At 30.9% G+C, this 15,556-nt stretch overlaps 1 protein-coding gene across 1 annotated transcript in view; it reads right to left on the bottom strand.

Annotated features, from left to right (window-relative positions):
* Positions 1-15,556, bottom strand: part of LOC106641746 (G protein-coupled receptor Mth2) — a 486,490-nt gene that overhangs the window by 400,776 nt on the left and 70,158 nt on the right. The window contains exon 2 of the mRNA XM_089597612.1: positions 11,496-11,662. Within this exon, the coding sequence (XP_089453738.1) occupies positions 11,496-11,662 (167 nt within the window). The remainder of the gene's footprint in view (positions 1-11,495; positions 11,663-15,556) is intronic.

The following is a 15,556-nucleotide window of genomic DNA, read 5'->3' as shown; positions in this document are numbered from 1 at the left end:
CCCATGGAGAAACGTCAAAGTAGTTGAACCAGAAAAAAAGAGAATATGTGAAGACAAAACGAGTGGAAAAATTTGAGAAGAGACACATGCTGAGGAGTGAAAAGAAAAATCAAAAGATCATAAATTTTTTAACTGGAGAGTTAAAACACAAGTAGCTTGAGTTATTTTAATTGAAAGTTACTGATATGACAGATTATTCTTCGTTTGAGCTCACAAGACAGGTTACAACTTACCCTTATCATGATGGAGCTGAAAAATACGTATGTGTTTTTTATAACGTCAAACACATGTCAAAGTTTTACTTTCATACGGAATGGGAAGATGATGTCAATGATGATAAGGAGCTACATACATAACAATTTTTAGATGATGTGAAAATAATGTTATACATACTTTGTAAATATATTTTCAATTTTATTTAACAATAATGATTCTAAGGAATAAAATCAAAAATATTTTAAGATTTATTATTTAAAAAAAATCAATTCACTTCTTATATTTTTTAACTCTATAGAAAATGTATACACAAATAATATCCTATGGGAAAAAGTAAAGAAATTATGAGTTGTACTCAATAGGTAAGAGTGTATAGTTGGAGCCTTTACCTCCAATTCGCTTATTTCCAATTTAAACCAAAAAAATACATACACTCGGTCATCGTAAGTAAGTATTTATAAATTTGTGTACGTGCATATGTATATGTAAACGTATATTATCTTTGAGAGATATTACTTATTCATCACACCATACAGGTATAAGCGTTTAGTTGAGACTCTCATCCATACACACAAAACAACTCTCTCTCTCTCTCAAACAGGCTAACTGGAGAAGAGGTAGCTGTGCACAACCTCCTAGTGCTTCGAGTTAAGATATGGCTGTCTACATACTGTTGTGCCCGTGGACAGAGAGTGGAAGTGTGCTCGATTTGGCAAGCGCTGGTATCAGTTCTTTGTTTATCTACCTAGTTTTTTCACTCACATCCTTTGCTATCTACTTTTAATCTTCCGGAAGAACTGCTGTAAGCGTATTTAGTAAGTTATTTATTCTAACTTTTAAGAACACTTAAAGATAACTAAGATTCAAAAAGTGTTAACACTATTGTATTACACGTATCAAGCAAATCTTTTTACGTATTCCTTAAAAGCCAACTTTTAGTATTAGAGACGTATAAACATCTGTATGAATTAAAGCTACGAGTTTCATTACTATTATAACCTTTTGTATAGTTTTTCATTATTTAGTTAGTATTTTTATGATTATTTTCAGCACACTTGTGTTTATTGGTATGACATTCATTACTATCACTTCTGATGATAAGCTTTAAATCCTACTCATTACTTATTATATCTATTTGAGTTAACTCTGCATGAATTTACGTGTTCCTAGATTTCATGCTAGAACCGACTGTAGGTATAGCACTTTCAATCTTAAGGCAATTCTTTGAAGCAAGACATTTATCGTTACACTTATATGACAGCGTACTAGCACAATTCCGAAATCACGCCCCCACTGGGCATAATTTGAGAACGATTGGTCATGATTAGAAAAAGGCAGTACTATGAGTTGATTTCCATATATTTGTAGAGAAGCGACATTTAAGGGTTAGACACCTGGTAACTGGAGCTGAAAGCTCGATTTCATAATAATTACCTTTTCTGATGACGACCAATCATTCTCAAAGTGTCCAGTGAAGGTGTGATTTTGAAGTTGTGCTCAAAGCGATTAAATTAAAATGATAACGTTTTCAATTAGCATTAACTTTAATATCTTCTTTTAATTATTTTGACACTTTGCAGTATTACGCGAGGATCAGTAATATATCACATTCAGTTTCAACACTCAAGGGCCTATATAGTTAATATCAGATTCAATACTTGTTTGTCATCTTTATCCATGTTTTGTTTAGTGACATTTAAGATAGCTCATATTTTTGGATAGGTTGGATGCAGTAGTGATCTTATAATAAAGTGATTAGTCAATGCAACACCATATTGTTAAAGTTCTTTCAAATTTAAAATGTGCGTGAAAATTTAAATACTTTGTAAATGTAATAAATATTTTAAAAGTGGATACAAAAAAGCATTACTTAATAGTATTAAAAAAAGAAGTATAGACTTAAAGTAGGTTATATAAAAATATTTCTGTATTTTACCTAAAAATATATTTAAAAATTTTTAAACATGAAGGTAGTGATATAAAATTTTTTTTTTACATATTATAAACAATTTAAAGAAAATATAGTCAAAAAAATCAAAGCTTACAGAAGTATCATTTTCGAAAATTGATCAATGTTGAAGATATTGTTTGAAAAAATTGTTCAAGAAATCATAATAGCGTGATTGGTACTGGTTAAAAAAAATTAGATGTCATAATCGTTAGTACAAGAAAGTTATCAGTTATAAATTAATGCGAGAGTCTCCTCTGGTAACTTTACTAAAAGTGAACACCTTCCAGAGCTAGAGAGATCCTGGTTGTATTTTCGCGTCGCTGCAAAAAAATATTTTTTTTTCATTTATACTGTACATATAAATATAACTTTTTCAGGCATATAATAATAATAAAAGTAAGAAAAATATTTTGTACAAAAATTTAATTTGTTATCTCTTTTTTACTTAGTATTACTGTACATAGCAACACTCTTACCTGCATACGGATACTTTAAAGTACTTTTAACTGTTTTAGAATATACTCTCAGCCTTAACTTGTTATAGTATTTTAATATCTTGTCTTTTAAATCATAGTACAGAGAAATTTTAAAATGAATCTCATTGAACTTAGCTGTAAAAAACTGCTTCGCATTAATGTTTAAACCATATATGTAACTGTAGTACGTTTCAAATATTTTGTCCATTTGGAAGAAGAATGAAAAAGTTTTCAAGTTTGGAAAATATTTTTTGCTTCCAAGCTTTAATCTTGGTAAATAAATAGAAGAAATCCAATAAAACAGTTTTTTATTATACGGCGTTCGCACAAACATCACAAATTTTCTGATTTTTTTAAATATTGGATACAATGTATTCAGCTATGTAATACAGTACATTCCATTCATCTTCGTCAAATAATATATCAGTGTCGATGTGGAGAACGTAGCTCCGTGAACTGGGCACCCGGCATTGTTTAAGTGAATAAATAAAATATTTAATGAATTGTGTCTCATTCACACTTTTTATATTCGCTTAAAACACATTTTTGCGTCTTTTTGTTTTGTTTAATTAAATAATTAAATCCGAGTGCTCGAATTTTTTCATTTGCATATTGAGCCATGAAAAATATTATTTCAGGTATCTTCAACTTTCTTATCAAATTGCGCTTCATTTGTTCTTTCGATTTAGCTTTTTGTTCTATCAAAATGATTAATATTTCGCAAGATATTATAAAAAAAGATATTATACAAATACAAATAATAAATACAATTCTGCGCATGCGTATTGTGCGAGACTTTCAGACTCCAGTCCACAGTCCACGCTCCACTCATCTGCTCAATCACTCCAGAGAGTCCATCGCTTAGCCCAGTCCTCCGTCCAATTTTTAAATCCTTACACGATTATATTCTTAGATATACGTATATATAGCATCGACTTTGAATTAAGAAAAGGCTAAACAAAATCTCAATTTAGTCTGCATGCTTACCTATATTATTTAATAAAAATTTTATACAAGATTTTATGATAACAGGCACAGTGCGATGGATACGTTATTGGAATATTATCACAATGCTAGTTTACAGTCAATGCATTCAAAAATCAGTAAGGATAAGGAGAATTATATTAAAAATGACACCATTCAACAGCTTCGTAAGTTAAAATCTGATGTGTCGATGAACCCTATCTTGAAAGAAATGGGAGCTAAACCTTTTCATGTATTATACTGGTTTCCTAATCAAATGGATTTGTTAAAAGAAGTTAAGTCTATTGGAGTACCCATACGTTTAGAGGTTTCTGATATCTTTGTACAGAAAGCACGAGTTTTTATCAATGATAGTAAGGATTTAGTGATGTTTGTTCTGTTTAGTCTAATTAATAAGAAAACAATTCCATTTGCTCAGATGATTACCAAAAGATCAAATAAAGAATTCGTTTTTTATTTTTTATGTGAAATTGAAACATGTACCTACTTCATTGTTTTTGCACTATTCCTTCTCGGGTATTGTTAGAATCAGCTACTTTGGCTTTCAATCAGGGTAGCTTAGAAGATTATTGTATAAGACGGTACCAGCATTTAATTAGAGAAAACATTAATCTGCCAGCTTGTTATCTAAATCTTGATGAACGTTTGTTGTTTGGTTTCTTAAAGAATTTACTTTATAAAACTATAGATGTTGATTTCAATGCAATATATGAATTTTGTCTCGAATGTTTTATTTTTTAATTAGAACCACAAACTTTGAAAAATTTTTAGCATTCGCTAAAAATTTCTTTGTAGTTTTGAATAAAAATGATCGTGACAGAGAATTTGAAGAAGCACGAGACCAATGAATGGTTGACATTACAAAAGATGGTATTTCCAATATAATTCATAAGTTTGAAAAGTGCAACAAAATACATTTTGAATGTCATGTAAAGGATACTTTTAAGTGTTCAAAAATTCTGAGTGAGTTTAAAAAATATAAAAATGATAATGATATCTGTATGTATTTTAGAAACATTTGCTTGACAATGACAAATAGATTATATAGAAATTTAGAAAATGATTTGAATCCTTACGAAGATAAAATATTACTAGAACATCTGATAAATTTTTTAACTTTTTTTCCCATATGGAGTAGCTTATTAAATGATGAAAAGATTGAACTTTGTGAAACTCTAATGAAAACCAGTGACATTTTTGAAAGAATAAACACAACAAAAATATGTCCGGAGCGTACTGAGTCGTCAATTAACGAAACGATAAGTTTTGAACATAGCTTCTCATACCAGTCTGCTTCTAATTTTGCACTTCAAAACATTTCACCAGAAAATATTTCATTAACCAAAAATATTTTACATTCGACACCAATTGTAAATAAAAAATTATATAGTAAAAATGGTAAAAAATCGAAATATATAGATCCGTGTCTTTTTATTAATACAATGTATGATAAACCATCGAAACAGAATTTTGAAGATCCTGTCTTGATAAATGGTAATAAACTAAGATTAGAAGCATTGTTGAACAAAAAGTATAAATTAAAGAGCACTTGCTTATTTGATAGTCTTGCAGAAGTTATCCATTCTGTGAAAAATTGTTAAGAGTTTCATAATTTTTGACAAGAAATTTTGAAAAAACCTAGTGATTTGACCTTTTTCAAAATAGTATTTGACTATGTGAGAAATATCAATCAATAACTTTATTACGATGGTGGATTTCAGTTTATCTTTCAGAATAGCAACTTAGATAGAAATAGAATTTTTTGTAACGATGACTTAAGTACTTATTTTATACAACTCATGCATCATAAGCATAGTTTAGTTATAAAAATGTGTTGTGTAGACTGTAAAAAAAATGTTCAAGATATGAAAATATTATTTGCTTACCAGTTTCAAGTATTACTGTTAATACTCGTGATGATAACTTTGTCAAAATCTTAGGTCTTAACTACGAAAAAGTTTGTGAAACATACACATTTGAAAGCGTTTGATGAATGTCACACACAGTGACAAAATATTTAGCTATATCACTTCGGCCTGAACATGATATAATAAATATTAATAGTATTCAAGATCAAATCAAGTTTTGTAATAAATGTTTTGTTTTAACTGGAATAATTGAGCATATACCAGCATTTATTATAAATGGACAATCTCACTATATTTCTTACATTAGATTTATGAATGGACAATGGCAAAAGCATGATAGTAAAAATAGCAAAGTTTCCCGGGTTAACAAAGATTTAAAAATAAAAATAGCTTTCGCATTGCATGTTTATACTGAAAAGTGAAACACCAGCATATTTCTTAAAAAAATCAACATACTGTAACTATTGAATGAACAATAAAAAAAACTGAAATAAATTGTTCTTGCTGTTATGTATTGCATATTCTTACCCAAAACATGGTCTTATAACAAATTTTGCATAATACATTTAGATAACAGGATAAGGATAATCATACACCCATCACTATCATAAAACTTCATACTTCAAGTAAAAAATTATACTATTTACAACTTCACGTAGATAACAGAATAAAATAATATAAACATAATTAATCTACATGTATTATAAATAAGAGAACTAAAATATCAACGAATACCAGAAGATAATGGACCCCAAAACATTTCATTTCTTAATAAGAGTTTCCTTGGTAATTTACCTGAAAATATTAATTACATTGATCATAATAATCAATCGTACAGATTTTTGAATAATATTAATTATAATCTACATTCTATTTATTGTGAAATTATTAATGTTAGATATTAAAGCAATAAATAGCAATGACCTAATAAGAATACATTTGTTGTTAAGATAATTCTTACCATTTCACTTTCCATCATTATATAATTATCTGTCATAGCCTTGCTATCAATTGCAAAAGCAGACCACAATGATTAAAAGTAGCTTAATCTTTTTTTCTGTGTTCTTAGATAAAAGAGCAGCCTGAATTTTGAGCAAAGCATCATGATAAGCAATAGTAAGTCTTGGTAGCAACTTCTTCAATGTTTCGTTGCTGCAAATAGCAAGTTGAAAATGAGCAGGATGTATGTATATATAAGAATATAATCGTGTTAGGATTTAAAGATTGGACGGAGGACTGAGCTGAACAATGGACTCTCTGGAATGATTGAGCAGATGAGTGGAGCATGGACTGTGGACTGGAGTCTGAAAGTCTCGCACAATACGCATGCGCAGAATTGTATTTATTATTTGTATTTGTTTAAAGCCTTTTTTTATAATATCTCGCGAAATATTAATAATTTTGATAGAACAAAAAGCTAAATCGAAAGAACAAATGAAGCGCAATTTAATGAGAAAGTTAAAGATGCCTGAAATAATGTTTTTCGCGGCTCAAAATGCAAATGAAAAAATTCGAGCATCTGGATTTAATTATTTAATTAAACAAAAACAAAAGGATGCACAAATGTGTTTCAACCGAATATAAAACCCGCAAATAAGACAAAATTCATTGAAAATTTTATTTATTCTCTTAAACAATGCCGGGTGCCCAATCTTGGGTCAATCGTGACGGTAAAAGAAAGGTAAATCCGTTGTCAAGTAAACACGATGATAAACCGAGAGCTGTTCTCCTTGATAAAATCATCGCGGTTTTAAAAGGTTTCTAAAATTACTTGCAACCAACTTTGAAATTTATGAACAGATCAATAGCTTCATTAAGAAAAATTATAGTAGCAGAGTATACTTTAATGTGTCTGTCACTCAATGCTAATTTAATACTTCTGGAACTCGTTAAATCAAACTATTTGCTCATATAATCTAAGAACCATGCCGTTGTCAACTTACAAGGATCGGATTTGAATGCTAAGTATTGGAGAGCAGACCCAACGTCATCCCTGAAAAATTGCTTGGCATTTCAAACTCGCATTGTATGATAGTGATTACTTGTATTGAGATATTCTCCCTTCAAATTTGGAGCTAATTTTAGGTGATGAGAGCTATCACTACTTAAAACATCAAATAAATAGAACTGTAAACAGTGATAGTTGGCAAACTGTACTTTTTCACAAATGTATCAGGACTCTGTATTATTTTGTTCATAAGCAAACTAGATTTCATGTTTTTGAAGGCATGCAGGGCATCAGAATGAAAATATAATCGTCGTGTCAGATCATTCAGATAGATGCATGAATTTACAGTAACAGAATGTCGAGATGCGGTTATACCATATGACTTCCACATGGCTTGATTTGCCAACTCCATACCAGGTGTTACTGCATGCACTCTAAGACCTACTTCTTCAGCTAGATTGATTATTTCGTCAATAATAATTTTAAAGCTTCCACCAACGACACTGTCTGCTGTAAGTTCATATCTTACCACCTGTTTCTAACGTGCACCGAGACCCGCTAGCATAAAAACTAAACCGTGTGTTGTACTAATATGTGTGTCGTGTTCTATTAAAGTTACATTTCCAATAAATGTATTTGTGGAAGTATCATAGAATGAGCCCAGAGTTATGGACATCTCGTCTAGTACGATAATACAATCTTTGTGAAAATCTTAAAGAAAATGAGTGACCTTAATTCTTAAAAAAATTGAATATTTCCTAAATAGAAATCCGCAAACAAATTAAAAATTTTCCAACTTTCTTGTTAAACTCCTAACAGAGAAAAAAGGGAAACCTTGCTTTAAAATTTCTTTTACAGCTGCCCCATAAGCAAATCTAAGTTTGTAAGCATTCATTAGAGTCGCATTGCACTACTAAGGTACTTTTTTGTAGCACATTTCAAGAGCATTTATATGATCGGGATTTAATATTTTTTGAAGGGCCATCCTTAAATTAGATTGACGCACCTGCGTTTCCAAATATTAAATTTTTTCTTTGGCAGCATCCAGTTTCCAGTATGCCCGTTGCTTGGATTTTTTCGTTCTCTCATAGACCGTCACAAGTTTCTGTAAGTGCTCTTCTCACCTTTTTGTCTCCAAAAGCAAGCGCTGATTTCTTTTGTTGTAGCAAAAACTTATGATATGCTTGGGCCAAGTTAACAGCAGGATCTGTAATGTTTATTGAAAATAAGTAATACAATAACATTTTCCTACTTCAGGCGTTTTTGAGGGGCTTATGCACCCTTGGTAGAAAAAGAAGGATTCGCCACATAAGTGCTTTTGCACCGGAATAGCCTTACGTCTTTCGGGCTCTGCTTTGCATGTCCCTCGAGCCGTGAAATAGCCCCAAAGACGATGGCACCTATCAGACGAAAACTACTATTTCATGGCCTAATAAAAAAAGCGAAAATGTACAACGTACCAGACTCAATTAAAGATTTGATCACAGCTTTGCACTTATTATAAGTGGCACTAGGTAGTACATTTCCATTACTGCCACTTACGTCTCAGATACTTGTTTGAAATGTGTTAGCAGCTATAGCATTTAAAGAGACATGTTCTTTTGTAACTTCAGTGACACTGGACTCAGCCCGTTCTTCAATCCCCGCAAGAGAATTTTCACGATTCGCTGATGGTATCTCGTGTTTGAAAATTGTTGGGATGGGTGTCTTTTTCGGTTTCATTTTTTTATTAGCTTTACTTTCCAAACAGTCTGATGAAAAGTGGTCCTAAAAAAATTTCAACATGTTGATGAACATAAACACCCACACACACAAAATAAACAATATAGTAGGTTATGAATACACCCTGCATAAACAATTAAACTTATAAATAACAATTCCTTATTAAACTACTTATAAACTATAGTAATTATTTTTTAAAATAATTTAAAATGTAATGAAAATTATACTAAAAAAACACAGCATAGCACTAAGCCCAGGATTTAAATCACGTCTGTTTATGTCCACCGTCCACATTTTTTTTCTTTCCACGTCTGATGGGGAACGGTACATCCTGTACCTATTTGTTGAAGAATTTTTACAATTCACTATGCAACAACTAGTCATGACGAATTACCGTTTAATTATATAATCTTGAACTTTCCGGTATCACATCGACTTTAACTCAAAGCAGAAGTAATGTATATATATAAAGCAAACATTATACTATCTGAGATTACTTGAGATTGTTTATCCATCAGTACAGATGACAATCTTAGATAAATCAGATTATTTTGAAACAAAATTTTCGTTAACCAATCAGCAACTAGAGAGGCTAAGTCTAATCACTTAACTCATAAGATCTCTAGGATGCAGTAACTTGTTATATTTAAGGTAAAAGCACCAGTACGTGAACACTTCCTAAAATTGCACCAGTAGATTGAACAGCTTGAATAAACTATTTTAAATTTAAGTGAATAGAAAAAAAAAAAAATGTTTCTGATATCCTTTGATCGTTCTTTAGATAAAACAAAATTTATATTTCAGTAAGTCTTTATACTCAACGAGAAAAAAATTATTCATTCGTGCAACTTGTATAAGGTGGCTGGTGAGACTGTTCAGATACTGGTAATTAGGTTTTACCTATACCCAGTACTCGAACACATAAAAATGATTGAAATCACTGTGAATCAATAACAATAGTATGTCAAGCCAGTCGTTATAATTTTCATAATATGTTACCAATGAAATTAGAAAGAAATTTTTCGATTTGGTTATTTGCAATACATAATAAAAATAGAAATTAGTAGAAGGCAGCTAACATAACCTCTCTCCCATTTAATTAACATGGGATGTTCAAGTACTCGGTCAAAAATACGTATCGGTACCAATACCTGAACACGCTGTTCATCTACTGGGTCATTGGGAAAAAAACTTAATAATTAATTTATTAATTGTACACATGACCTAGAAAAACTTTTATGTTTTTTTTTTAAAGGAAAAAATATAAACTTACTGGCGCAATGACTGTTTTGTTGTTATGCAAATCAGAAATTCAATAAAAATGAGAAAACAAAGACTTTATGGAAAAAGTGTTCACGTACTGGTGCTTTTACCTTATTGTTACGGCATTAATTCATTCTATATTTAATTCGTAACAAAATAATTAACATAACCAGTTTTATTTCTATTAATAACCTTAATCTTCAAAAAAATTTGACTGGCTATCAACGAGTAATTAGTAAAGCTAGCAGCTGAATCTATCAGTGTTCAATCTGATGTTAAAGAGTTTTTAGATATTTCTCTGTACGTCCTGGAAGTGACAATTTGTGTTATTCATATCATTCATCTGTTTGAAGTGAAAGATTGCATTCGTTTATTTTTATCTTAAGATCTTTGTTTGTGCACATGGTATCGTCTTGCAAATCTTCAGATCTTCTAATCAAATATCTTTTTTAATCTTAGCTATTTAAGTTTTGGTATCCACAGAACCTTCGACTAAAACATGCTGCTAATGTTTGGAAATGATACGAATTTTACCATTACATTTTTTTTTTATTAAAAAGATCTTTTTAATATTTATCATTACTTACATCACCTGCTACAATAACTCAAACTGAGTTATCATTTTCAGGCCATCAACTGAGTCCAAACTATGTCACTAGAAAACATGAGCAGACACGCTTCGTAATGCACGTGCACCAGCCATGAAATAAGATGAAGCAGATGATTCAAGCATGTGAACGCAACACGTCAAAATTTAACAACCGTAGTAACACGATTCTGGCCTGAACAGACACAATTGTATACATAACAGAAGCAGGATAAAAGCGTTTCTTAAACATGACATTTGTTCAGTAAACGCAAATGAGGCTACGTTTTTACTACGTGTTATCACTACTAAGTTCTACCTTAGTATGTTAATATGTTAGTATATTATAAGAGGATAATATTATAAATATTTAATTGGTTTTTAACAACGGCAAAATTTTTCCACTTAGAAAATGATAAATTTAAAAGAAAAATCCTTTGAAATTATTGGGTTTAAGATTATTGCATGCTTGAGTTATTACCTTCAGAGAAACATACAAGGATAGACAGTCCACGAGAAGGGACTACTTCCATACAGTAATCGACACCTGGTATCAGCATCGCTGGTAGATGGTTTGGAGCATAGACAGTCCCATTAGAAAGCAGGTAGTATTCATCGTCACTGTTTGTATCTGGTTCAAGCATGTATCTAAAACATGTGTATTCAAGCTTAGTAATAGTTGTATTTTGAGCTTATTCTTTCTTTAATTATGAATCTTACTATCGTGAAACTTACTAATGACTACAAATGTTTTCATGGCATGTGAGTTTTTTTTATAAGTTAGTCAAACAAATATCAAAGACAAAGTGAAGACCTGAGGACAAAACTTAAAATTTTTCTTGAATAAATACAAAAAAAAAAAAATTGTAAGTATTTAGGAGTTATGGTACCTATTTTTTAGTTAGTTTTTAAACATGTTTCTAAAACTTTGCATTAACTATTATGAAACATTTAAAAAACTTTTTGAAAACTGAGACTTAGTAAGATATTTTTCCGCTGTTGTGTACGTATTACGTCTACGTATTACCGCGTATATTTTAATCACTGTGTCTCAGTTACCGTGAGAAAATAGTTTTCATAACATGTTTTTGCAGTGTATCTGAAAGATACAAATGTCAACAACTTATTCTTAAGGAGGCTTGGGCGTTTGGTGTCGTATCTATTGAGGGGCCCCTGTGGGGTACTTGTCATACAAATGATTCTTTGTAATATTTTTTTAATGATCATTTTGATTATACACGTGTGTGAACAAAATAGCAATAATACGCGGAAAAGTCAGTGGGAAAATCGATATTAAAAAATTTATTAGTTTTCCCGAGGTACCTTGTGTAAAGATGACGGCCCTGCCACGATAAAGCTGACAACACTGTACTCTCTTGCTCTCATCTGCTATTATACACCTATACTTGTGTTAGACTTAAATTTTCATGCTTGTATGTTTATGAATGTACAGCGCATGCGCACTTACAGTACCTGAACAAAACAATTCTCATGTTCGATGTTTTCCTCGCTATTTTCTCAAAATTTAACGTGTTGATCCTATTCTTTTTTTTAAATAATAGATTCTTTATACTTTCAAGTACATGTACCAATTTAATGTGTGGGCCCACAGCTTTTTATTGCGGTACGGTAGTCTATTGAATTTCGGGTTCCGTAAGGTTGCGTGTTAAAATGACGAATTTTCACAAGCAATTTTCTCGAAAATAAATGTGTTGACCTACCTATTTTGTTTTCCTAAAAAAATCTAGCAAACTTTATCTATATAAACTCTGAGTTTCAGACCTAGCCCGCATTTAATTCAAAATCGCCCAAGCCTCCTTAAAAATTAATTTCCTATTTTAAATGAATGTGCGTATAAGCTTTTTGTTGAGGGGCTCACTTTTGAGCGGTCTAAAAATATATCATAAGGCTATGTACAGGTCCAAAGTTTGTGCTAGATTAGTTAATAAGCACAGCGATTAACAAAACTTTCGCTTACTAAAAGGTGAGAAACGAAGGCAAAAGTTGCTTTACAAACGAAAACTTTACTTGAAAATAATTAATTTTTTCTACCTCAGGCATTTTTGAGAAGCTGGTGTGCCCTCGGTAGGAAAAATAGAATTCGTCACATAAATGCTATCGCTCCGCGGCTACCTTACGTCCCTCAGGCCCTGCTTCGCAAGTCTCTCAAGCTGCAAAATAGCCCCAGAGACGATGGCACTTATCCGACAAAAACTACCATATGTTAACAGTAATATTATTTCGTATGATGTGTGAAGACACTTACTTTCCCAAAACAATTTTTTAATTTTTTTATTAGTTTTTATTAACGAAAGAGAAACCTTCTAATCGCCATTTTTTTTTTTTTTTATTACTTATGACATCTACGTAAGATTACATCCCTACCCTTGAGTAAAAGCGAAGCCTTTCATCGTTCTCTCCTTTCCCTTGCTTATACATGGCTTAGTAATAAGTACTACCCGTGAGAGAAGAAGACCTCCTGTTTCCATTTTCTCTATGCTTAAATCGTTGATATGAAATTATTACACGATAAAAGAGCAAACATCTTCTCATATTTAAATCATAGTTTTCAAGAAAACTTATTGAGAACATCCTTCCCCACCTAAAAATTCTAGTTTTTTGCCTTTGTAAATTTAATTAGTTTAATGGTTGGCCTACACAAAATTCCATTTTGGATACGTTAATAATTAAACCTGTTCTCCACAGGTTTTTGGGAAATATTATTATCAAAAGTTAAAACTATCGCCAACTTTCAATGAAACGTCGTTTACAAAGCATTTTTTACAATGAATTTGTCAAAGAAGGTATTTTCACAACCATTTATGTTAAAATGCAATCTGCATAGTGTTGCACCTCTTGCAACTTGCCTACTAAAGGTGCTGCTTTCATTAAACGAATCAGTATCTCCCATTTACCAGTCTTATAATAAGCGGTAGAAGTATGAAAATTTCAAATAATTTCTTTTTGCGCCAAAAACTTTTTATGTTTTGTGTTATTTAGTTTAGTCATACTTATGTTTCTCTACTTCAACGTTCATTCCTATTTTAAGAATCACTGGACCAAAAAATCTATGCTGCAATAAGTAAAATGTTAATGACACTTAAATGGTTAGTAGGAAGGAGTTTTTCATCGTACGATATTATTTACGAAAGACTGAATAAATTTTTTTCATCTAAAATAACTTTTTGTGAATTAAAATTTGCTTCTAAAAGATTTCCACTCTACCTTTAGCACGTAGGACCTCACGAGCATCACAGAAAACAATTTTTTATTTAAATTTAACTATTTTAAGAAATTGTTTTTTTACTGTCAGAGCTTTGATTTTACTAAAAAATGTAACCAATTAGCTTAGTTTTATGCATAATCCTTTTGCTTTTGATGTACAGTCTGATTCGTACATTAAATTAACCGCTTGTAAAATTGTGCTACTATATTTAACAGTTGATTGTACAAAGAAAACCATTAAAAGTCAAGGAAAAAGTCTAAAATAAGTGTATTTAATACTACTCTTTTCATTTATAACTTAAAATTGACTTGTAATAATCTCTTCCGCCTAAAAAATTTTATCTCAACGTCAGCCTGTCAGATGTAACATTTATGTTCCTCCCTTAATCAACGCATCGTTATTAAATCAAGTCACTTCGTCCACAGGGTCTTCTTATTGAGAAACCCACTTTCACTCGGACATCCATGTACTCTCGCTCATTTATGTAACTGATTGACAAAAAAAACTTTAAAATCACGTGCTTCTTTTTGAATCTTATTTAAAACTGTTTCTGAATTGGTCTTGAATCACGCTTTTTAATAAGAAAGTTATGTTGCGTACTAATTATTCTTGGTATTTTAGTAGCTAGCACTACAGCTTGTAATTTAATGCCAGAAATGGTCATTATTTTAGACTCATTTACCATCTAAGAATAAATGTCATTTTCAGTACATCTTTTATTTTTGTGAGCAAAATGAATTTTATCTTTGACTGTCACAATGTTAATGGATTGATGGATAAACTAAAGAAGGGTATTGACAAAGCTGATGAATGAAGACTATTTATAGATTCTTCTCAACGTAGCTTTAAGGCCATATTATTACATAATACTTATAAATATGCTTTAATACCTATAGCACATTCAGTAACGCTGAAAGAAGATAACAAGAATATTGAAATGGTACTAAATAAAATAAAGTACAAGGAATATAACTGGCTAATCTGCGGTGATTTTAAAATCCTTAACATGATGTTTAGTCAATAGTTAGCATTCGTTGAGCACCCATGTTTCCTATGCTTGTAGGATAGCAGGGACCGTAAGAACTATAATCTTAAAGCAGACTGGCCTACTGGAGTTGCGTTAGAAGAAGATAAAAGTAACGTCATTAAGAAGCCTTAAGTAGAGCTATGAAAGGTTCTCCTTTCTCCTTTTCATACAAAACTTGGCTTAATAAAATAGTTTTTTAAAGCACTACATAAAGAACGTAAATTTTTTTCTTAGATAAAAACAAAATTTCCAAAAATATCAGATGCCACTTTAAGAGAACGTATATTTG

The sequence above is a fragment of the Copidosoma floridanum genome, unplaced genomic scaffold (genome assembly GCF_036245765.1).
Source record: "Copidosoma floridanum isolate Cflo_tuat_1 unplaced genomic scaffold, Cflo_Japanese_pri ptg000034l, whole genome shotgun sequence".
NCBI classification, from domain to species: Eukaryota; Metazoa; Arthropoda; class Insecta; order Hymenoptera; family Encyrtidae; genus Copidosoma; species Copidosoma floridanum.
Note: the sequence above shows the minus strand (reverse complement) of the source record. Positions and strands in the feature narration are given on the sequence as shown.